Source organism: Arctopsyche grandis, chromosome 9, assembly GCF_051622035.1.
Source record: "Arctopsyche grandis isolate Sample6627 chromosome 9, ASM5162203v2, whole genome shotgun sequence".
NCBI classification, from domain to species: domain Eukaryota; kingdom Metazoa; phylum Arthropoda; class Insecta; order Trichoptera; family Hydropsychidae; genus Arctopsyche; species Arctopsyche grandis.
In genome coordinates, this window is record NC_135363.1 from 4122411 (window position 1) to 4145135 (window position 22725).

The 22725-nt window shown below is 38.3% G+C and overlaps 3 protein-coding genes across 4 annotated transcripts; all 3 read right to left on the reverse strand.

Annotated features, from left to right (window-relative positions):
* Positions 1–1517: 1517 nt before the first annotated feature.
* Positions 1518–4762, reverse strand: LOC143917069 (uncharacterized). The gene is made up of 5 exons (XM_077438462.1): positions 4639–4762; positions 2771–4189; positions 2634–2694; positions 2214–2526; positions 1518–1868 (listed from the first exon to the last, which is right to left on the reverse strand). Exons 2-3 carry the CDS (start codon positions 4184–4186, stop codon positions 2692–2694), a joined length of 1419 nt encoding a protein of 472 aa, XP_077294588.1. The 5' UTR covers positions 4187–4189; positions 4639–4762; the 3' UTR covers positions 1518–1868; positions 2214–2526; positions 2634–2691.
* Positions 4763–11264: 6502 nt separating this feature from the next.
* Positions 11265–11753, reverse strand: LOC143917240 (uncharacterized). The gene has a single exon (XM_077438725.1). The coding sequence runs from the start codon at positions 11751–11753 to the stop codon at positions 11265–11267; it is 489 nt and encodes a 162-aa protein (XP_077294851.1).
* Positions 11754–15995: 4242 nt separating this feature from the next.
* On the reverse strand, positions 15996–18797 carry LOC143916571 (uncharacterized). 2 transcript variants are annotated; one of them, XR_013260984.1, is made up of 4 exons: positions 18665–18797; positions 16553–17971; positions 16416–16476; positions 15996–16333 (listed from the first exon to the last, which is right to left on the reverse strand). XR_013260984.1 is itself a non-coding variant. In XM_077437720.1 (4 exons), the coding sequence occupies exons 2-4, from the start codon at positions 17966–17968 to the stop codon at positions 16474–16476; spliced, it is 1356 nt and encodes a 451-aa protein (XP_077293846.1). In that variant the 5' UTR covers positions 17969–17971; positions 18665–18797; the 3' UTR covers positions 16421–16473. The 2 variants fall into 2 exon arrangements, 1 of the variants encoding a protein (XP_077293846.1); XM_077437720.1 differs by lacking the exon at positions 15996–16333 and having other exon boundaries at positions 16421–16476; positions 16553–17284; positions 17348–17971.
* Between the last annotated feature and the right edge of the window lie 3928 nt (positions 18798–22725).

Here is a 22725-nt window from a genome sequence, read left to right on the forward strand (position 1 = left end):
TCTAGAGCGACCGGTTGTCCTGTGACCAGTTCACATTTGACTATTAATCACCGAACCATATACTAGTTGTTTTACCCGGCTTCGCTCAGTATTTGTAATATAAATAGCTTAAACATGGAGAATCTAAAAGTAAACATTCATTTATTATATTATTAAATTTATTTGAATCGAAAAAAATATATATTGAATCGTCGTTATAGAAATTTTGTTTTGTTTTCGATGTTACGAACCAACAATACTTACATACATACTTACAAAGTCTCTTTCGAAATTATATATTAGATGTAGTAACGGTTCGGTGATTATTCCGCAAAAACGATCTCGTGCACGTCACTAAAATCTCGATCACAAGCATCTGGCATCCAAAAACTCCATCAATCGAAATATTGTACTTACGAAAACTCGAATACCAGATATTTCATATTCGCGATTTTTGTGGTAACGATTATTGTGTATGTGAAATAATCCGATTACTGAACTGAAAACGGTACCTCCTCCTATGAGTGTCTCCTTATAGATGTCCTCTTTTTTACAAGGTTTTTATTAGTTTCACCTTGTGCATTCGCAAGACATTCCTTCCCTAACACCTCCGATCGCTTTGAAATTTTTCTTTTTTGGAGGTTTGGCCCCAATAGATTTTTCAATTGTGTCTGCTAAGTCAATAGTGAAATATTATCATAACAGGCATGATTAAGTTCAAAATTTTTGCAAGCTTTTGATTCAATTATCTCCCAAACCGCTCAATGAATTTTTTTTACATTTATTAGAAATTATAAATTTTATACACTAATGTTTTTTAATATTTTTATCTTAACCAGAAGTAATACTTTTACTCTAGATAATCGAGATTTTTTTATGTTCTTCTCATAAACCTAGTTTAATTGAAATTTAATATCTAGAAGCTTAAGTTTAATACCAAGTTATAGATAAAATTTTGTGAACACCCATCAACCGGAAGTGGCAGTTAAAAATCCTGTTTGATTTTTCTTCCACTATATTTTCCACACTAACTTTAATAAACCGGTAGTGGGATTTTATCCTCTTAGAAAGGTCAAAACTGTTGAAACCATGATTTTTTCCATACCCCTGAACGTATCAAGCTGAAAATTTATATTTTTATTTTTATTTACTAACTTAGAATTGATTAGGTTTTGTTAAGAGTTAGAAAAACGGAAGTAGTAATTTTTTTAACCAGTATTTATCATTTTATTTTGACCTTAAAAATTATTTCTATCTTCTCGATATTTTATGTTTATAATGTGATGATAATTTGAACAGTCTGCCGGAAGTAGAAATTTTTTGTTGTGTAAGTTTCTCTACATTTGCGATCAATTTAGTTCGAAATTGCTCTCATAGCCGGTATGTGTGATCGTGCATGTACATACATATGTATGTTTCATTATCGAATTTTGTTTTTTATTCTTCTTATTTTCCTAAAATACGTAGTAAGAGTCGTGGGTTGGTCAGATTAGAATTTTTTAATAACTGATTAAGGCATAAATTGAAAAAATAATATAAATGATGATAAAGTGTATCTTTTTATTTACAATTATATCACAGTTACTATTCTTAGTTACGTCAGCTATCAGTTAAATATTTTTATTCCATGTATAATATATTTTCTTGGAGATTTTTCCTTTTTAAATTTATCAATAATGCAGTTGATTTTATTTCATAATTCATATTCAATACAGAACTGTCATTGAATTTAACCGGTCTTACAGTTCGTTTCTTACGTGGTTTTTCATTATTTCTAGATTGGAAAAAGGTCATTCTGTCGAAGCATTTGATGTAGGTAATGTTTAAAAAAAGGTTGTGGTATGCAGGTACTGTATCTGCGTATTATTGGTTATTTGCAGGTACTGTATCTGCGACAGGCGCAAAGCCTTCTGCGCATGCGCGTGAACTTATAATCCGATTATAATTTCTTACATTTAATGTATGCTAGACTCGCACGTTATTATAATAGATTTATATCATTTAGCTAGTTCGCGGCTTGTACTTGTATGTAGGTATTATACGTTGAATATGATCATAATTTTCTAACAATTAATAATATTAACTAATTTGGATTATATTTTTTACTCTACGTCACTTTACGAGTTCGAAATAAATTTTAAGAGGTTTAAAACAAAATTTAAACAGTAAACACGCAGACAGTGACAGTTAACGCGCATGCGCAGAAGGCTTTGCGCCTGTCGCAGATATAGTACCTGCAAATAGCCAATAATTCGCAGATACAGTACCTGCAAATAGCCACAACCTTAAAAAAATCATTTCCAAACTGGGAAATGTTTTTATCAAATCTGACACTTCTTTAGTTGAATATTCTGCTTTTATAAAAAGCAGGAATTGCTCAACTTCATTTTGAGCAATTTATCAAGATATCCTTCATATAAACAAGAGGTTGTAAAATTTTGCAAAATGTCTTCATTTGCAAAATGTCTTCCTGCGATCGAATTTTGATGCATCAGAGCCCCCCCCCCGCCCCAGTTTGGGGAAACATAATCGACTGGACTGATGCTGCTGGATGGAGGAGACATTTGGGATGTGGAAACGAGAAAAATTATATTACTATGCATCAACACGAATTATGTATGTACTAAATTGGTTTGGTTCAAATGGATGCTTACCGACAAGAGAAACGCAGTCTTTTAAAATCGAACATTCGCCTAAAAGGCATATATCCATTCACTGAAACAATAGAAATAATCAATTAATTATATTTAATGTGAGAAAGTTATACTATGTTAATTTATCGGAAACATACATCTAAGTAGGGCGAAAGTCTTTTTAAATAATCTAACAATTTGCGTGTGTGGTACGTCCCCACTATTGCAGCAATTTTCTTTCCCTTTTCTATTTCTTTTATCCGGCCTGGACGTGATTGGTCTTTCGAAATTAGTTCAACATCTTCCACCTTGTGCTGCTCTCTTTGAAAGAATTCAATCATTTTACCTATACCAACATAGGATTTACCTATGAATGCCTCGCAACGTCTATGCCAGAATTCGACATCGGTTTGAGTATGTGGTATTCCATGTGTTGTCGAGTTATACAGAGACCACATCTTTGGTGGAAATGGTGGGGGAGTTCGGGTGACTGTACCGTCTGGTAAAACCTGCTCCTTGCCGTGTACATAGTGGTCTTTCATCCACTCCACAATTGCATGAGTCCCCTCGGGCATGACATTTGCAACCTCGTCGAACGCTTGGGGAATATTTTCCCACGGTACGAAAGCTAGAGCTTTAAGCTGCTTTATGCTAAGCGCAAAATCCAACTCTTCGTGGTATTGCACTTCTAATCCGGAGCTTTGTATCTTGCGCCACACGCATTGCTCAAAATGGTAAAAGCAGACTTTGTTTTCCACTCCGGGAAAAACGGTTTCGGTAGCATTAATGGCTTCCCTTTCCAAATTGGAAATGATGAGTTGTGGCGCTAACGTTGCTCCATTTCCAGCCGCGAAACTCCGGATTTCTTCAAACGCTTTCACGTAAGCCGCCCGAGACTTGGACGTCATTAATATATAAACTATTGGTAATATTCTACCATTTGATAAACCCACCTTCGTGTGAATTGTGCACAGCCGGTAGGATATGGGTGCGACAGTCTTGAAGGTGCCATCGATAATCCAATGGCCCTGAGCTAATCGAATTAAGTCAGTCACTGTTGAAAATACTAAAATCCTATCATCTCCCAAAGTAACGTCAATTATCAAGAAAGGTTGTTTATTACATGTAATTTTTAACGCAGGCGTTACGTCTATCTCGGCTGACGTTTGCGGATCTTTGGGTCTTTTGTCTCGCCTAACTCTTTGTATCATGGCCCTTAAAGCCTGGAAAGATGGCATGTTTGGGAGCTCAGTGATTGGTACGGAAACCATCGCATCTTGTATTATTATTCTTGTTGTAGTTTCAGTATTTTCAGCGTATTCCTTAATCCTGTCCACTAATTGTTTCACCTGCAGTTCGTGGGGTGCAGCAGGATGGTTGTGTTCGGAAAATTTAAGAAGTATGTGGTCTGTTCCAACAAGCTTTGTTACTGCTCGACCTCCGCAATGTTCCCTTTTCTTCCGATTGCAGTACCAGAAATGTTTGTCCCCACGTATTTTCTCCGGCATTAGTAAGTAATTACGTGCAATTAATCTAGTACGCGAATTTAAACAAAGAGTTTGGAACACTTCCATATTCTGCAACGCAATAAAGAAAACGTGTGAGTATGATATAAAACAATTATGAAATTGGTAAAAACAGAAAAATCCTCGAAAAAGTTCAAATAGGATTCGTCCGTTTCGTGTTTCGAAATGAAAACAAAATAGTAAATCAATATTTTTGCTACAAATGACTGCAAAAAACCAAGCATACGACAAGCCAAGATGTTTTTGATTTTATTTCTTCATATTTAGAACAATTTAAAATAAATAATAATAAATAATAACGAATATCCAGTTACATGAAAATTTTGTTACAGTTTTCAACATCATAATATAAAAACCGTTTCTCAACAATAACCAGGGTTTTTTTTGGAAAAAAAAGTGCCGGCACTCTTTGATAATCGTGTATATAATATACTATAAATAATTATAAGATAATGGTGCCAACTCAAAACCAAGCAATAATAACAAAGTATTGTACGTACCCTTTAGAGGTCTAGAAACTATATAGAAAACTATAATAAATATAAAAACTTTAAGAATTCAATATAGCTGCCGAAACGCGCGCTCACTGTCATCAACAAACGTCAGTTGATACTGATTTATTTTGCTAAACATAAAAATGTTTTTATCAACCATACCCACTATCAATATTTGCATTTTTTCAATCAAATTTGGTAGATGGATTATTGCGCAATTTGCGATCAGGCGCACGATAACCGTTGCCACAAAAATCGCGAATACAGAATATCTGGTGGTTATCATATAATGCTTTGAACAGAGTGGTCACGGGTTCAGGTCCCACTGGTTTCTAATGTTCCGTGATCGATATTTTAGTAACGTGCGCGAGATTGCTTTTTGCGAAATAATCCCTTTACCGTGGAAATATTATAGGGCGGGTTAAAGGTTTCGACCGTATCCCGGTCTATGGAAACTCAGTTGAGTTTTGAAGAGTATCTTTATTACTCGATTGATACAGGTGTTTTTGTATTGTAAGGCAGAGAATGTATGTTGACTGTATACCGGCCTAACGAAACACATTGTAAGGCAGGGAAGGTATGTTGACCATATCCCGGCCCAACGAAACACATGTTGTGTAGTTTGAAAGAGGATCGTTTATTTTCGTTCTATTGGTACAATGGTTATTGTATGTACGAAGAGGTTCCTTCGGAGATGTGATCTAGTTGAACTCTAGAAGCTCACTCTCTGGTGTTGGTGCCGGCGTATCGCTTTATATTCCTTCTGGCTTGAAGCGGGGCGTGTGCAAATCCTTTGTTCTTCGTTTCCCGGACACGTGTTTGACCTTTATTCGAGACGCGTGCTCGGGGTCAGCATGCCGTGGTTTTTGTTCGTGGTTTTATGGGTTCAGCGCCTGGGCGTGTTTCGTTTGAGCGTGTGCCATGCGTTAATGGGGGAAGCGTGTTCTTCCTTTGTTCTTCGGGCACGGTCACATGGATCGTTGCCCTTGAGTTTATGCGGACAGGATCGATGATGAGATAATATAACATGAGTTGTACTATATGCCTACAACATGTTGTGTAATTTGTAAGAAAATCTTTATTGCTGGATAAATACATTTGTTATTGTATTGACGACGAAGTATAAATGTAATAAAGTTGCTTCGCGGAGTGAGCCATGTTCGAGGTGCTGAAGCTCACTGGCGTTGATTCTGTTGATCTGGCAGTGCGACAGTTTCTGTTTCAGTTATAGACGCGGTTGCGTGCGGTTGTCCTTGTCTAGGGTTGTTCTGCTTGATGTGCATTCCAGAGGGGTGCGGACATCTGTGTGACATTGGAGTATGCGTGTGTATTGACTAGACACCGGATAGTCACAGTGCTATCCATTGTTCCATTGTTGTAAATCCTTTGTAAAAAAGGTTCGGAAAACCCTTAACAATGCATTTACAACCTTTGAACAATACGCGGCACCTTCTGGGTCCGGTGACTAGTATTGACATCGATAATGAATAAGTACGCGATGCGATATATCCCTACAGTATGTACAGCGAAGTAGGTAGGTGATTCGCTGGAACGAGCCAGGTCGAGTTCCTGAAGCTCATTGGCACCTGGGGACAATGCGCTGGTTTATATAGGTATTGAACGATAGCTGCAGGGGCTGTATGTATGCGTATGTATATGTATGGATGACCAATGGCTGTGTATGTGTCGTCGTCTCGATCAGCTTGCTCTGGAACGGTGCGGGGTGGGGGAATTAGACAAAAGAGTAACGGTTATGACCTCGTTTTTATTGACTTGAACGGCCGAGCCGGGGAGTTGTTCGGCGCCTCTGCCACTTTATGGCGGGGGCCGTGGATTGAGTACGCTGACTGGTCAGGAAGGGTAGACCAGCCACGCCAAGACCTTCTCGGTCGGCGCCTCACGAGCGTCTGAGAGCTCGTCGTGTTCAAGGCTTGGGTCAAACACGTGGTCGAGCTGGCCATAGTCGGTAAGGCACGACTATGGAAGAAGCCATACTCCTCGGAGGGCTTCTATTATGCCACTGAGCGCTCGCCGTGATCAGACTTGGGCGGATCACGGGGCCAGCCTACCTTAGTTCGAGGCCGGCTTTTACGAGAGACGCTACATCTGGCGGTCCGCGCCGGCATCACCAAGCGTACGGACCCACGGGAGAATCTAGAGCGACTGACAGATGGTCGGTGCAAAGAGGGAAAACAAAGGCCGAAGCCGTAAGAGGACAACCAACGGCCATGAGGGCTTTTAGCTCAAACAGGTGTTGCTTGTTCAACGTGTAGCTAGGTTGGTGAGATCGCGTTCTGGAAGATTCCACCTGGTCGAGGTCTTCCTTTGTGTTCTATGTTTGATGCGTAGTTACTTGGCTCCTTGGGATTTCCTGTGTACTCGTGATTGCGTATCTGGAGCGAGTTTTATGGTGTCTTTGCCCTAGTTCGAAGGAGGTAGTTCGGCCAAGGTTGACTTTCGTGTACGAACAGGACGCGATGATGTTATTTGTACTGATTGAATTTGATGAGGGAAATAGGTGATATCATCGACCTAGTATCGTATATGTACAAGTCGTGCTATATCCCTACAATATTGACTTTCATTTCATACTATTGATTTTCATTGACAGTCTTCGAGTTTTTATTAAACAAAATTTCAACAAGTTTCTTTCCCTTTTGTATTACTTAAGTCTGATTTGGACGTGGTCCGCCTTTCGAAATTAGTTCAAAAACACCTTCCACCTTGAGCTGCTCCTTTTGCAAGTATTTAATAATTAAAAAAAAACCTGTATTGAATCTTCTCATAATTGTCTCCCAACGCCTATGCCAGGATTCGACTATACTTTGAGTATGTGATATTCCATGGGTTGTCGAGTTATACACATACCACATATTTGGTGGAAATAGGGGTGGAGTTAACCTTTCCTTACCGGTGATAGAAACATAGTCGACATTTACTCTAATTGTGTGAATATCTCTGTAAATATACTAAATACAGAGTTCATATTTTGGGTATTCCTCAGCAATACATTAATGTATTAGATAGAATTATTATAATATACACGTATTTATCTGACGCAACAGAAAAAAATATTTTATCGAAGAATCGGGCATAATGCGCAAATGCAGTGTGTGTTATTACGTTTTTTCTTTCAGTCGTGTCCCGTTCTCGGTGCGCGCGTGTTGTTTTTTTCGTTTCGGAGCTTTTTTGTACCGTGTGGACCAGCACTTTATTTGTGTTTCTTGATTATTATATATTAAATACGGTAATAATTATTTAATGTTATTTTTTTTTAATTTGCTATGCTACATTGTATATTATATTTATATTTTCAAAGACAATTTTAATTTTAGAAAAAAATGTCTGAAAGAAATTTGATGAATGAAGAGGAATATGATAGCGATCTCGATTTTGAAATAAATGATAATTTTACTGATACGGAAGATTTTATTGAAGATATGGAAGATACAGATTCGGAATTAGAGGCCAGTGAAAATGAAGACGAAGAAGTGTATACATCGAATCATGGATTCCAATGGAATTCATTACCACCATCATCCTCAAGACGTAGAGAGTGCAATATTGTTACCGAAAATTCAGGACTTATAAATGGTAGCACTACTGTAAATACTATTAGAGAAATGTTCTCTTTGTTTATAAATTCAAATATGGTGAGAGAAATATGTGAACAAACGAATCGTCAGTTACATCGTACATCCACGAAAATTATCGAGCCGATATTGGCAGAAGAATTGCTTGCATTCATTGGAATAATGCTTGCGTCTGGCAGAAACAGGACCCGAAAATTAAGCTTAAATGAATTGTGGACTAATGACAGCGCTTTTTGCCAACCATTTTTTACGGCATCTATGTCTCGGGATAGGTTCATCACAATATTCAGTCAAATTCGTTTTGACGACAAAGAAACCAGACAAGAAAGAATACACGTGTCGTCTGATAAATTAGAACCTATCAGGACAATTTTTAATGAATTTGTAGAAGAATGTAAACGTAATTATTCTCCAAGTTGCAACATTACTGTGGATGAACGTTTGGCTACCTATAGAGGCAATTGCCCATTCCGCGTGTATATGAAGTCGAAACCCGGTAGATATGGAATAAAAATGTGGGTATCGGCTGACTCTTCAACAGCATATATATTAAATATACAGGTTTATACAGGTATGGTTAATAATTGCCGAGAGATAAATCAAGGGAATCGTGTAGTGATGGATTTAGTTCAACCGCAATATGGCACCAATAGAGGTGTAACAACGGACAACTTTTTTACTTCGGTGGCATTAGCTGATAGCCTTTTAGATAAAGGGCTAACTCTAACTGGTACCCTACGTAAAAATAAACGGGAAATTCCCAAAGAATTTTTACCATCGAAACATAGACTTTTACACAGTAGCTTGTTTGGTTTTACATCAACCAAGACATTAGTTTCGTATGTGCCAAAAAAAAATAAAGCAGTTTTGCTATTGTCTACTCAATTTCATGACAGTGAAGTGAGTAGTCATGAAGAAAAGAAGCCGGAAATAATAATGTTTTATAATAAAACAAAAGGCGCAGTAGATACCGGCGATAAAATGACAAGTGAGTTTTCTTGTGCAAGATCAACAAGAAGATGGCCTTTTAGAGTGTTTATGGAGATGCTGGATATAGCTGCGCTAAATGCATATTTGCTATGGGCGCAGAAATATCCAGAATGGAAGGCGAATAACAGAAGTCGACGAAAATTATTTATTAGAGAACTTAGTTTGGAATTAGCTATGCCCAATATTGTAAGGAGAAAAAAAAGTACAGTAAAATTCCATAAACAACAACAGGATGCTATTGATATGGTTATATCGCAGTATGATCGACAATCACTAGAAGCACATTCCACTAACATTCCGCAAGAAGGCATATCGGAGAATACATCTACCATTTCTAGAGTGCAAACGAGAAACTGTAGATTCTGCCCTTATCCAATGATAAAAAAAAGAACTCGGCTATTGTGCCATATTTGTCAAAAGCCTGTTTGTATAACGCACAGAATTGAACAAAAAATTATTTCATGCTCTGATTGTTATGTAATGGACACAAATATTTAATTTTATTGTTATTCGGTTTTCGTACATTTTTCATGCTATTGTTCTTTACTTACATTTACATACAATTTATATTTTTATCATTCATGTGAATTTTGTAATTTTTGTAATTGTCTACTTGTATTATAGCAAGGATGAATACTTATATTTATCAATTAATTTTCAACGTTTTCTTATTGTCTTATATTTTTTTTATTTACGTTTACTTCTCATTTTTTTTTATCAATTTATGTATTTGTGTATTAAAATTATTATTGTGAAAATAAATACATGAAAAGTACATATAAACATATTTTATTTTATTTGATGAAAAAATTGAATATATTTTTACGCATAGGTTTTGAATCATCGCGTAATTCTGGCGGATGTGGCGTGATCACTGATCAGCGAGTCGCGGAGTGGGGGCCTAGTGTTCGTCCTCACTTGGAGATGGGCGGCCCTCTTGGATTGTCGTTCACGCGTCTTCAATTTCATGCTTTTTAGATCGTTTTTAGCAGTATATTACCAATATTGATACATATATATTCATTTATATAGATACGGACTATTACTATAGTCATGAATAGAAGGAAAAATGGTTAAATATTAATATTTATCAGACTTTAAAATCACGAATTTCTAGAACGACTGAGTCGACATCACCGCTGCACGCGTAATTTTTTAGCACCGTAAGGGAAAGGTTAACGCAACTGTGCTGTCGGGTAAAATCTGCTCCGTGCCGTGAATATAATACTCTTTCATTTTTCATCCACCATGATTGCATAAGTTCCCTTGGGTATGACATTTTTAACCTCATCGAACGCTTGGGGCTTTTTCTTGTGTCCCGCGGTTGCGTCGAACAAGGCTTGTTGTGAATTGATGGCATGTGGGATGAATCGGCGGTAAAAGTTTATCATTCCAAGGAACCGTCGAAGTGATTTGTAGGTTTCCGGTGTTTTGAATGTTGCTTTGGTCTGTACCTTTTCTGGAAGTGGTTTAACGCTGTTGGAAGTAATTAAGTACCCTAAGAAGGACACTTCTGATTTTCCGAATGTGCACTTTTCAACGTTGATTACCAAACCGTAGTGTTTGAGGCGGTGCATGACAATTGTGATGTGCCTCTCGTATTCTTCCTTATTGGCTGATGCCACCAGGATGTCATCGATATAGGCGAAGCAGAACTCCAGTTCTCCCACGACTTCGTGCATGAATCTCTGGAAAGATTGAGCTGCGTTGCAGAGGCCAAATTGCATGGCGATAAATTCGAAAAGACCGAAAGGGGTGATGATGGCCGTCTTCGGTATGTCTTCTGGTGTAACAGGATCTGGTGATAGGCTTTTATCAAGTCTATCGTGCTGAAGATTTTTGCGTTTTGTAGTTTATGTGCGAAATGGAGTATCGGCCAGGTGTTGTCTGTGCGTTCAGACGTCTGTAGTCGCCACATGGGCGCCAATCACCATTGGGTTTGCGGACCATGTGGAGTGGGCTTGCCCAGTTGCTCTTTGATGGTCTGCAAATTCCGCTCTCTATAAGGCTTTTGAATTCCTTTTTTGGCGATTTTTAGGGCGGCTGGTGCTAGTCTTCGTTGGAGTACACTGGTCGTCCTGATGTTTCTATGTAGTGTTGCGTTTTGTGGGATGCCGTTGTTCTTTCCAGCTGTGGTGTTGTAACAGATGGAAATTGGGTGAGAATATGATGGTATTCGTCGGTGCTGGCTATTGTTGAGAGTCCAGGTGAAGGTATGGTCATGGTGTGTCCTTCTGTAGTCAGTCCTGTTACACCATCGATGAGACATTTTTTGTTGAGGTCGACGAGTAAGTTGTGGTGGCTTAGAAAGTCGGCTCCGAGGATGGCACGGTTGACATCGGTTATGATGAACTCCCAGTTGAAGTTCCTACGTAGTCCGAGGTCGAGGTTTACTGCCTTTGAACCGTATGTTTTTATGATGGTTCCATTAGCGGCGTGTAACTGAGTGCTGGTGTGGTTGGATTTGTTGGGTTTCTTGAAAATTGCTGGTAATGCTGATATATCTGAACCAGTGTCGATTAGGTAATTCTGGTCCATTGATCGGTCCCAGATTATTAGTCGGCATTTTTGGGTACCGGGCGCTCTGTTTGCCGTTTCTGAGAGTCGCCGCTCTCGTTTTCCGTATTTTGGAATGTGCAGGGTGCTTGGCATTTTTGTGCCTGGTTTCCGAATTTGTGATGGAAATAGCAAGGTTCTCCGTGTGTCGTAGATCTACCTCGTGTCCTGGATCGGCCTCCTGGGTGGGTGTTCATGGTTCTGGTTTGGCTTCGGCTGTAGTTCGTGTTTTGTTGTTGGCAGGGGTTTCTGATTTTCAGTTGATGAACCTCTCTGGCCAGGTCGATCAGGAGACGTTGTTGTGATTTAATTTGGGTGGCCATCTCGAGCAGTATAGGATCTGGTGTTGTTGGGTGTGGAAGAGTCTGCTGGTTTACTGCATTTACCTCTTATGTTGTGGTAGACCTCCATCAGTTGATCTGCCGTGAGGGCGAGTTGTTGCAAAGTTGGGTCTGGTATCGACTTGAGAATGGCCTGGGCGTGTTTTGGAAGGCGTTGTGTCCACAACGTTTTCACTATTTGTGAGTCTCTCTGTTGTGGCCCGGCTAGCTCTTGCATCTGTCTTAGCAAGTGTGATGGTTTCTTGTCGCCTAGTTCGAAACCCGTGAGAAGGCGTGTGGTCTCCAAGTCTCTCTAGTAATGTGTCTTTAAGTTTCTGGTATTTGTCTGTAGAGTTGGGTCCTGTCACTATGTCACTGACGAATGAGAGGGTGTCGTAGTCCAGGGCGGTGACAAGGCAACCGTATTTCGTACTGTCCATCGTTATTCGTGCACTGTCGAAGTGTGCTTCCGCTATGCCGATCCATAGCGAGATGTTCTCTTTAAATACGGCCGGTAGACGTAGTGCGATGCGGGCTGCTTCCAAGGGTTGTGGTTGATTCTGTTGTATCTCGTTCGGGTCCACTGGGTTGTCGTCTCCGTTTACAGACATGATGTGAGCAGTGGTGTTGATGAAGACTGCGCTGTTGACTGCTATGTGGGCTGCTTTGTGGGCTGCGGTGTAGGCTGCGATATAGGCTGCTATGTAGGCTGCGATATAGGCTGCTATGTAGGCTGCTATGTGGGCTGCTTTGTTGACTGCGTTGTAGGCTGCGATGTTGACTGCGTTGTAGGCTGCGATGTTGACTGCGTTGTAGGCTGCTGTGAAGGCTACGAAGTTCTAAGTTGGGGTCACCAGTTATGGGGACTGATCTAATTGTCCAGTCCACCATGGGTTTATAGACAAGTTCGTCTGTTTTCTGAGTTTGAAATTCTGTATGTTTGGGTAAAGCCTTTTATTAGGTTTAGAGTATACAAGTGTATACATATGTTGTTGAAGCGGGTATGTTCTGGAAGTTCTCGAAACGGCTGGTGTCGGCTGAGTTCGGGAAGTTCTCGAAGCGGCTGGATTCGGCTAAGTGTTGGCGGTAGTCTTGGTTGATCCTCCAGGTCAACGTAGTGTGGTGGTGGCTGGTCAGATGCCGGATGTCGAACGAAGTTGGCTGGGCTGGACTTTTATATGGTATTTGGGGGTCCACGTGACTTGGTTACTGGCGATTGTTTCTGAGAACCGCAGGTTGTGTTTACTGGGTTTGCTTCTTGGAAGTACACGTGTGGCTTGTTGACAGGAAGTAACGTTTGGCGTCGGTTTCCGAGAAGTACACATGTGGTTGTTGACAGGAAGTAACATCTGGCGTATGTTTCTGAGAATTACACGTGTGGCTGATGAGTGTACCGTCTGGCGTTCGGGAGGGGGTGACGCATTTGTGTAATTGTTTACGATCTTAGAGTGAGCGTGTGGGTGTTGACGCTTGTTTATTTATTATTATTTTAATTTCCGGTTGTTAGTGAATTGGGATTCCCACGTGGCTCTTCCGTGAGCGTTAGCGTTGTGTGCGAATTTGTGGGAATCTTGATGTGTTCATAAGTCTAGTCTGTCTGGCCATCTTATTTTTCTGCCTGCCCTGGTGGTTGTTTCTGGTAGAGTCTCATCTTGTGCTGGTTGTGGTTGTTCTTGCGAAGTTGGTTGTGACTGTTCTTGTGATGTTGGCAGTGTGTCCGGGTTCTGTAGAAATGCAGGCTTAAATCTGTCTATTGATACTGATTTTTCTGAACCGGCTATGTTTAACCACATGTTCTTATTGTTTCGTCGTAAAACTTTGTATGGTCCTTCATATGGTGGTTGTAGTGGTGCGCGTACTGAGTCTGTCCTTAAGAAGATGTATTTGCAGTCGTGAAGGTGTTTGCTGACGAAAGTTTTGTGTTGTCCATGGTGTTGTATCGTGGGTCTTATCTAATGCATGGTTTTTTGTAGTTTTCCGGCAAATGTTGATGCGTCTTCGGGTGGTGTGTTTAAAAATAGATCTGCTGGTAGACGAAGTGTTGTGCCATATGTCAGTTGTGCGGGAGAATAGTCAATGTCTTCTCTGACCGCTGATCGTAGTCCTAGTAGTATCATGGGCAAAACATCTGTCCATTTGTCTGTGTTGCAGGCTTTGATGGATGCCTTTAGTGTTCTGTGCCATCGTTCTATTATCCCGTTTGATTGCGGGTGGTAGGCTGTTGTTCTCTAACGTTTGATTCCCATGATTTTCATAAGTTGTGAAAATAAATGTAATTCAAATTGGCGTCCTTGGTCTGTTGTGATGGTGGCTGGAACGCCGAATCTAGTAATCCAGTTTTCCAGGAGTGCTTTTGCAACTGTTTCTGCTGTTATGTCTTTGATGGGGATTGCTTCTGGCCATCTGGTGAAACGTTCTATGATTGTCAAACAATACATATATTCTCTTGAAGGAGGTAGTGGTCCGATGAGGTCGATATGTATTTGGTTGAATCTGGCGTCAAGAACAGTTATTGTTTGGGTGGGGCTCATCGTGTGTCGAGAGATCTTGGTTTTTTGGCATGGAATGCATGTGCGTACGTAGTCTCGTATTTCCTTCCTCATGTTTGTCAAAACGAAGCGGGTTTGTATAGCTTTAAGTGTTGGTTTTGGTCCTATGTGTGCTTGGTCGTGGAAGCTTGTGATGATTGGCTTTCTGCATGATGCGGGTATGTACGGTCTTATGTTGCCAGTAGATATGTCGCACCAAATTGGTTGTTCTATGTTTGTCAATCGTAGGTGGCGTAGTTCTAGTCCCGTGTCTGAATTTTGTAGTTGTGAAAGTTCTTCGTCGGTTTGTTGTTCAGCTATGATTTTCTCTATGTCTAAGTTTGGAGGTATTGTTATGGCTTCGATTCTCGATAGGGTGTCTGCTACAACGTTGTCATCACCTTTGATGTGTTCTATATCTGTTGTGAATTGGGCAATGTAGTCTAGCTGGCGTTGGCGTCTTGGTGATGCTGATTCTGTTTGCTTCGTGAAGGCTGATGTTAAAGGTTTATGGTCAGTCAATATTTTGAATTGTCGTCCTTCTAGCCAGTGTCGGAAATATCTTACAGATTCGTAGATTGCGGTGAGTTCTCGATCGTAAGTGCTGCTTTTTGAGCTGTGTTGAACTTCCTTGAGAAGAATGCCTAATAGTACTCAAGCTGTACACGAATGCGCGCGCTGATGACCGACTGACAACCGCACGCGGAATTGAAACATCCGCAGAGGCCTGCGGTTCGCACGACGGGCTTGCGGGCGGTCCGCAGAGTGTGGCGGCTATCGCTCATTTGTATGAAAACGGACGTACTGGTGTACGCAACGGGAGACCCGCGCCGGAGTGTGCTGAGGCCCTAAAAGGCTCACCCATCAAGTGTTTTAAAAAATAAGATAAAGACTTTGCGGGAAATTTACAACCAAGATATATTTTGTGGGCCTTGCATTCTAACTGGAGAGTTGGAAATGTGGTGGCAATATATATGTAAGTACTAGTGAAAATCGACCAAGAAAAACGCACTAGCTGCAGTTGCAATTTGCAATCCTTCAATATTCCCCAATATTGACATACTTCTAAAAATTCTAGCCACAACTGAACGGAGCTTTTCCACACTACGACGACTAAAAACATATTTAAGAAATACGATGTCGGAAAATCGACTAAATAGACTTGCTTTATTAAATGTTCATAAGGATATAAATGTTAGATATGTTTACAATAAAGACGCGAAGATTCGATCTGTGAATTTCGTTCTTTTTTATAGTATTCATTATTTTTATTTTATTTGAATTTTGTTCATATCATATTTTTATTACGTATTTACTTTATTTTTATATGTTGTGATTTTATATTAATTAAATATAAATTATATAAATTATCTTGCCTTTTTTCCTGTCAAAACCTAGCTACGCCACTGGTAGGTAATGTTTATATAATCCATAAAATTATTTCTAAACTGGGCAATGTTTTTATCAAATCTGACGCTTATTTAGTCGAATATTCTTCTTTTATAAAAAGCAGGAATTGCTCAACTCCATTTTGAGCAATTTATCAAGATATCCTTCATATAAACAAAAGAGGTTGTAAAATTTTGCAAAATGTCTTCATATGCTTTATTCCTGCGATCGAATTTTGAGGCATCAGAGCCCCCCCCCCGCCCCAGTTTGGGGAAACATAATCGACTGGACTGATGCTGCTGTATGCAGGAGACATTTGGGATGTCTGAAACAAGAAAAATTATATTACTATGCATCAACACGAATTATGCATGTACTTAATTGGTTTGGTTCAAATGGATGCTTACCGACAAGAGAAACGCAGTATTTTAAAATCGAACATTCGCCTAAAAGGCATATAACCATTCACTGAAACAATAGAAATAATCAATTAATTATATTTAATGTGAGAAAGTTATACTATGTTAATTTATCGGAAACATACATCTAAATAGGGCGAAAGTCTTTTTAAATAATCTAACAATTTGCGTGTGTGGTACTTCCCCACTATTGCAGCAATTTTCTTTCCCTTTTCTATTTCTTTTCTCCGGCCTGGACGTGATTGGCCTTTCGAAATTAGTTCAACATCTTCCACCTTGTGCTGCTCTCTTTGAAAGAATTCAATCATTTTACCTATACCAACATAGGATTTACCTATGAATGCCTCGCAACGTCTATGCCAGAATTCGACATCGGTTTGAGTACGTGGTATTCCATGTGTTGTCGAGTTATACAGAGACCACATCTTTGGTGGAAATGGTGGGGGAGTTCGGGTGACTGTACCGTCTGGTAAAACCTGCTCCTTGCCGTGTACATAGTGGTCTTTCATCCACTCCACAATCGCATGAGTCCCCTCGGGCATGACATTTGCAACCTCGTCGAACGCTTGGGGAATATTTTCCCACGGTACGAAAGCCAGAGCTTTAAGCTGCTTTATGCTAAGCGCAAAATCCAACTCTTCGTGGTATTGCACTTCTAATCCGGAGCTTTGTATCTTGCGCCACACGCATTGCTCAAAATGGTAAAAGCACACTTTGTTTTCCACTCCTGGAAAAACGGTTTCGGTAGCGTTAATGGCTTCCCTCTCCAAATTGGAAATGATGAGTTGTGGCGCTAACGTTGCTCCATTACCAGCCGCGAAATTCCGGATTTCTTCAAACGCTTTCACGTAAGCCGCCTGAGACTTGGACGTCATTAATATATAAACTATTGGTAATATCCTACCATTTGATAAACCCACCTTCGTGTGAATTGTGCACAGCCGGTAGGATATGGGTGCGACAGTCTTGAAGGTGCCATCGATAATCCAATGGCCCTGAGCTAATCGAATTAAGTCAGTCACTGTTGAAAATACTAAAATCCTATCATCTCCCAAAGTAACGTCAATAATCAAGAAAGGTTGTTTATTACATGTAATTTTTAACGCAGGCGTTACGTTTATCTCAGCTGACGTTTGCGGATCTTTGGGTCTTTTGTCTCTCCTAACTCTTTGTATCATTGCCCTTAAAGCCTGGTAAGATGGCATGTTTGGGAGCTCAGTGATTGGTACGGAAACCATCGCATCTTGTATTATTTTTCTTGTTGTAGTTTCAGTACTTTCGGCGTATTCCTTAATCCTGTCCACTAATTGTTTCACCTGCAGTTCGTGGGGTGCAGCAGGATGGTTGTGTTCGGAAAATTTAAGAAGTATGTGGTCTGTTCCAACAAGCTTTGTTAATGCTCGACCTCCGCAATGTTCACTTCTCCTCCGATTGCAGTACCAGGAATGTCTGTCCCCATATATTTTCTCCGGCATTAGTAAGTAATTACGTGCAATTAATCTAGTACGCGAATTTAAACGAAGAGTTTGGAACACTTCCATATTCTGCAATGCAATAAAGAAAACGCGTGAGTATGATATAAAACAATTATGAAATTTATTAAAACAGAAGTAGAACTTAACTATCACAATGAGTTAGATCTGGGGACAAAAAAATTGAAATCGAATGAATGATAATTATTTTAAATGTTTGTTTATTTTGACCCGCAGACAAAACAGGTTGCAGACGCCTGCTCTAGAGTATAGTGCAGTGTTTCTTAACCGGTGCACCAGTGCACCGTGAAAAATATGGTAAAAACAGCAAAATCCTCGAAATAGTTCAAATAGGATTCGTCCGTTTCGTGTTTTGTAAATGAAAACAAAATAGTGAATCAATATTTTCGCTACAAATGACTGCAAAGAACCAAGCATACGACAAGACAAGATGTTTTTGATTCTATTTCTTCATATTTAGAACAATTTAAAATATCATGGGAGTTATACATATGTAGGAATTTGTGATATTGAATTTGAATTTGATTTCTGTCCAAGACGAATATCCAGTTCTTTACATGAAAATTTTGTTGCAGTTTTCAACATCATAATATAAAAACTGTTTCTCAACAATAACCAGGGTTTTTTTTTTGAAAAAAAAGTGCCAGGACTCTTTGATAATGGTGTATATAATATACTATAAATAATTATAAGATAATGGTGCCAACTCAAAACCAAGCAATAATAACAAAGTATTGTACGTACCCTTTAGAGGTCTAGAAACTATATAGAAAACTATAATAAATATAAAAACAATAAGAATTCAATATAGCTGCCGAAACGCGCGCTCACTGTCATCAACAAACGTCAGTTGATACTGATTTATTTCGCTAAACATAAACATGTTTTTATCAACCATACCCACTATCAATATTTGCATTTTTTCAATAAAATTTGGTAGATGGATTATTGCGCAATTTGCGATCACGCGCACGATAACCGTTGCCACAAAAATCGCGAATACGGAATATCTGGTGGTTAGCATATAATGCTTTGAACAGAGTGGTCACGGGTTCAAATCCCACTGGTTTCTAATGTTCCGTGATCGAGATTTTAGTAACGTGCGCGAGATAGCTTTTTGCGGAATAATCCGTTTACCGTGGAAATATTATAGGGCGGGTTAAAGGTTTCGACCGTATCCCGGCGTATAGAAACTCAGTTGAGTTTTGAAGAGAATCTGTATTACTCGATTAATACCGGTGTATTTGTATGTACAGCGAAGTAGGTAGGTGATTCGCTGGAACGAGCCAGGTCGAGTTCCTGATGCTCACTGGCACCTGGGGACAATGCGCTGGTTTATATAGGTGTTGCTTGTTCAACGTCTAGCTGGGTTGGTGAGATCACATTCTGGAAGATTCCATCGGGTCGAGGTCTTCCTTTGTGTTCTATGTTTGATGCGTAGTTACTTCGCTCCTTGGGATTTCCCGTGTACTCGTGATTGCGTATCTGAAGCGAGTTTTATGGTGTCTTTGCCCTAGTTCGAAGGAGGTAGTTCGGCCAAGGTTGACTTTTTGACAAGATTTCCCTTAATTTTTTCTATTTTGAAAATCGCTATTATTTTATTCGATCTTACTAAAATCGTTCGTCAGTCGGAGTTGAAGCTTAAGGTAAGAGTTACAGTTGAAGTCTGTAAATTTTATAGTAACTCAGCAGCCCTGGTTTCTAGGTATACATATATAGTGGAACATCTCTTGGTGAATACTTACATGATTGATTCTGATAAGTCAGATTGTAATAATCGATAAAATATATTACAACTGGTAAATATGTATACATACTTTGGCCGTAACATATGTATGTATGTAGGCTGTTCATCTTTATCTTGTTATGTGGTAGGATCTTACAACCTATGTATATACTTATGTATAATACCCTTTAACCTTAAGTTTGAACATCTGTTTCATTTTTAACTACTTATGATGTTATCTCTTAAAGTTATCCCTCATTATTTATGAGACTTTCAATATCTTTATTGCTTCCACACTGTACAATCAACTATTCTGTTCAATCCTATCTACTCAACTTTTATCTATTATAATTTATGCGAGTTTCTAACACGATTGTTATATAAGACGACATAGTTAATGACCTGTTAAAATCCAAAGTATTACTTTTAATAATCTTTATTGCTATAGTTGCATTTTGTCCCACGACACATGTAAACCCTCAAATATTATTATCACTATTTATCTCTATGATAAATTGTTTATCTACTCAAAAATGTCTCGATACTCTCAAAGGATACATAAATCAAATATTAAAACTGTCTTACACATGGATGTTGCTCTGTATCTTAATCACTTTGTTATTTACCAACATTCTGTGATTGGTTAAAACTTATCATTCTTTTGTGTATAAATGCTCATGTTAGATCTATTGAACCTCACTTGCAATCAAACACTCTAACTGATCACTTGCGATCAAACACTCTAACTGATCACTTGCGATCAAACACTTTAACTGATCACTTGCGATAAAACAGTCTTGTAATTTAACTGCCTTACTAGTAACTTGTGATTACTACATAGTTACTTGCGATCAAACAGTCTCACAAGGCACTTGTGATTAAACTGCCTAACTAGCACTTCGAGACTAGTAACTTGTAATACAAACTTGTACATTAATCTCGTTTATATTTACTGCTAATTAAAGAATATAATCATTTGATAAAATCTGTGACTATAATATTCTACACCATCTCCTACTTGTCCCCGTAACAATCTTATAAATATAGGTACATACTTAATTTTATCTGAACACGAGAAAAAGACTAAGATATGTGGAAACATTGTGTTTCATTTGATACTCACTCTAGAGAACAACTGGCGTAGTCAGATTGTTATCATTAGTATCTTTTATGAAACAAAATTTCATATTTTAGCATCAGTTAGAAGTCTCCACTTACAAATCAAAATTTCAAACCAATCATAACCAAAATTGTGAAGACTTAAAGCAGGCCTGGGCAAACTTATCGAATGAAGAGCCGCATTAGGAATTCAAAATGAACGGCGGGCTGCAAGTAAAATACTATTTATATAAACACATTATTTATTGGCATGTAAAGGAATTTAAATATAAAAAATAAGTGATTCTTTAATAACCAACAATTTGGCGGGCCGCACAAAATTTCAAAATTAGGCTGCAGTTGGCTCAGGCCTGATTTGAAAGATAAAATAAAGGTAAATTAAATATCAGCACTCACCACTAGATCACCAGCAGCGTGGTCTAGTAGTGAGTGTTGTATTCTCTCGTGCTAGGTGTCATGAGTTCGGTTCCCACTGGAGTCTCGTTGCTGGCCAGACCTTGGTTTGTCGAGGTCGGTCGTTTCTAATCAGAATTTGTCAATTTTTCTGATTTGAAACGATTCCCGTAAAATTGGCTTTTCCTATCTCCAATTTTCTATTGCTAAAACCTTGAGTTATTCTTATTTCTCAGGTTTCACCAGATTTTCTCTCCATAGATGATTATTGAATGTAACAATTTCGTATTTTTATAAAATAAATGTTATTATTCGTATTGTTTACGATGTTTGTAATGCCTGACCCTCATAGAAGTAGAATGCATAGAATCTTTCTCAGCCTCCAAAAATGTTGCTACAAAAACTCTGCACGGCAGAGTTTGTTCATTGTTTGCTAAACTTCGCCTCTCTCTCTCTCTTATCTCTCTTCTGACTTTCCGTCTTTCTCTTCGATGGCTCGCTTTTAGACGATACTTTTGTTAACAATGACCATTCTATGTATTCTACTTCTATGCTGACCATAGATGTCAGGTGTTGTTTCGATATGTATGTTTGTTATAATTACGTATGTAATAATAATATGTAATACATAATTTCTCGAGTCTTAATATGTTTAGCACACTCGCCGCTTTGCAGCAATCTGTTAGGCGAGTGTGCATGATTAATTGAAAAATAAAATAAAATGTATATAAATATATAAAAATTTTTAAAATAATTTGAATGAAAATAAATGGTGCAAGTAGTAACATTTTTAAAATTGAAACAACTAAAAAGTTTTGAATTTTTTTTTAATACACAATAATTATGATATAGTTAACATTTTTAGAGGCAAACATTACATTTTTAAACAATGAAATATATTCGGGATCCACACTGGAAACAAATCTGCTAAATCTCATGGGTACAATAGTACTTATATTTAGTTTATTTTACATAAATATCAAAAATATAATAAAAAATTACAAATAAATTTTCATGTCATGTCGACTTACATAATTAGTATTAACAATCAGTTTTTTCACTACTAAGTAATATATGTATATTAATTTACCGCCAATGGGTGTTAAAAGCGCCTGTAAATCATATTAACTAGCTTAATTTTTTTAATTTTATAAATACATATTCAATAAATAATAAAAAATTCAAAGATAACAAACAGTATATGAGATGCACCTTTGGTATGCCAGTTGGCATAAATTTAACATCGAACAAGTACCGAACTAGTATCAATCGAAAAAAAGTAATAGCAAATCAAACTCTAATTCAGTTCAGTTCAAATAAATCAAGTGTAATTTAAGTGAATACATTTTCAATAACACACCCAAATTAAAACATAAAAGCGCATAACAATACGTACATACATAGTTACTTTTTAATTGTACTTAAACGTGAAAATAGTTAAAGACAAATAATTCAGTGATAGCCTTCGTTGATATATAGGTGCATAAATTGAACAAATAAAACGGTTACACGAGGTCGTCGATATATTTGATCAACTCAATAACTTCGATTTATTTTCTGTAGAAAT

Excerpts from the sequence above, each read along its gene's own strand:
- LOC143917069 (XM_077438462.1), bottom strand. The coding sequence starts at position 4,186 with ATGGAAGTGTTCCAAACTCTTTGTTTAAATTCGCGTACTAGATTAATT.
- LOC143917240 (XM_077438725.1), bottom strand. The coding sequence starts at position 11,753 with ATGGACCAGAATTACCTAATCGACACTGGTTCAGATATATCAGCATTA.
- LOC143916571 (XM_077437720.1), bottom strand. The coding sequence starts at position 17,968 with ATGGAAGTGTTCCAAACTCTTCGTTTAAATTCGCGTACTAGATTAATT. Across the intron at positions 17,285-17,347 it reads TGTGCACAATTCACACGAAG|GCGGCTTACGTGAAAGCGTT; the intron begins GTGGGTTTATCA and ends TCCAAGTCTCAG.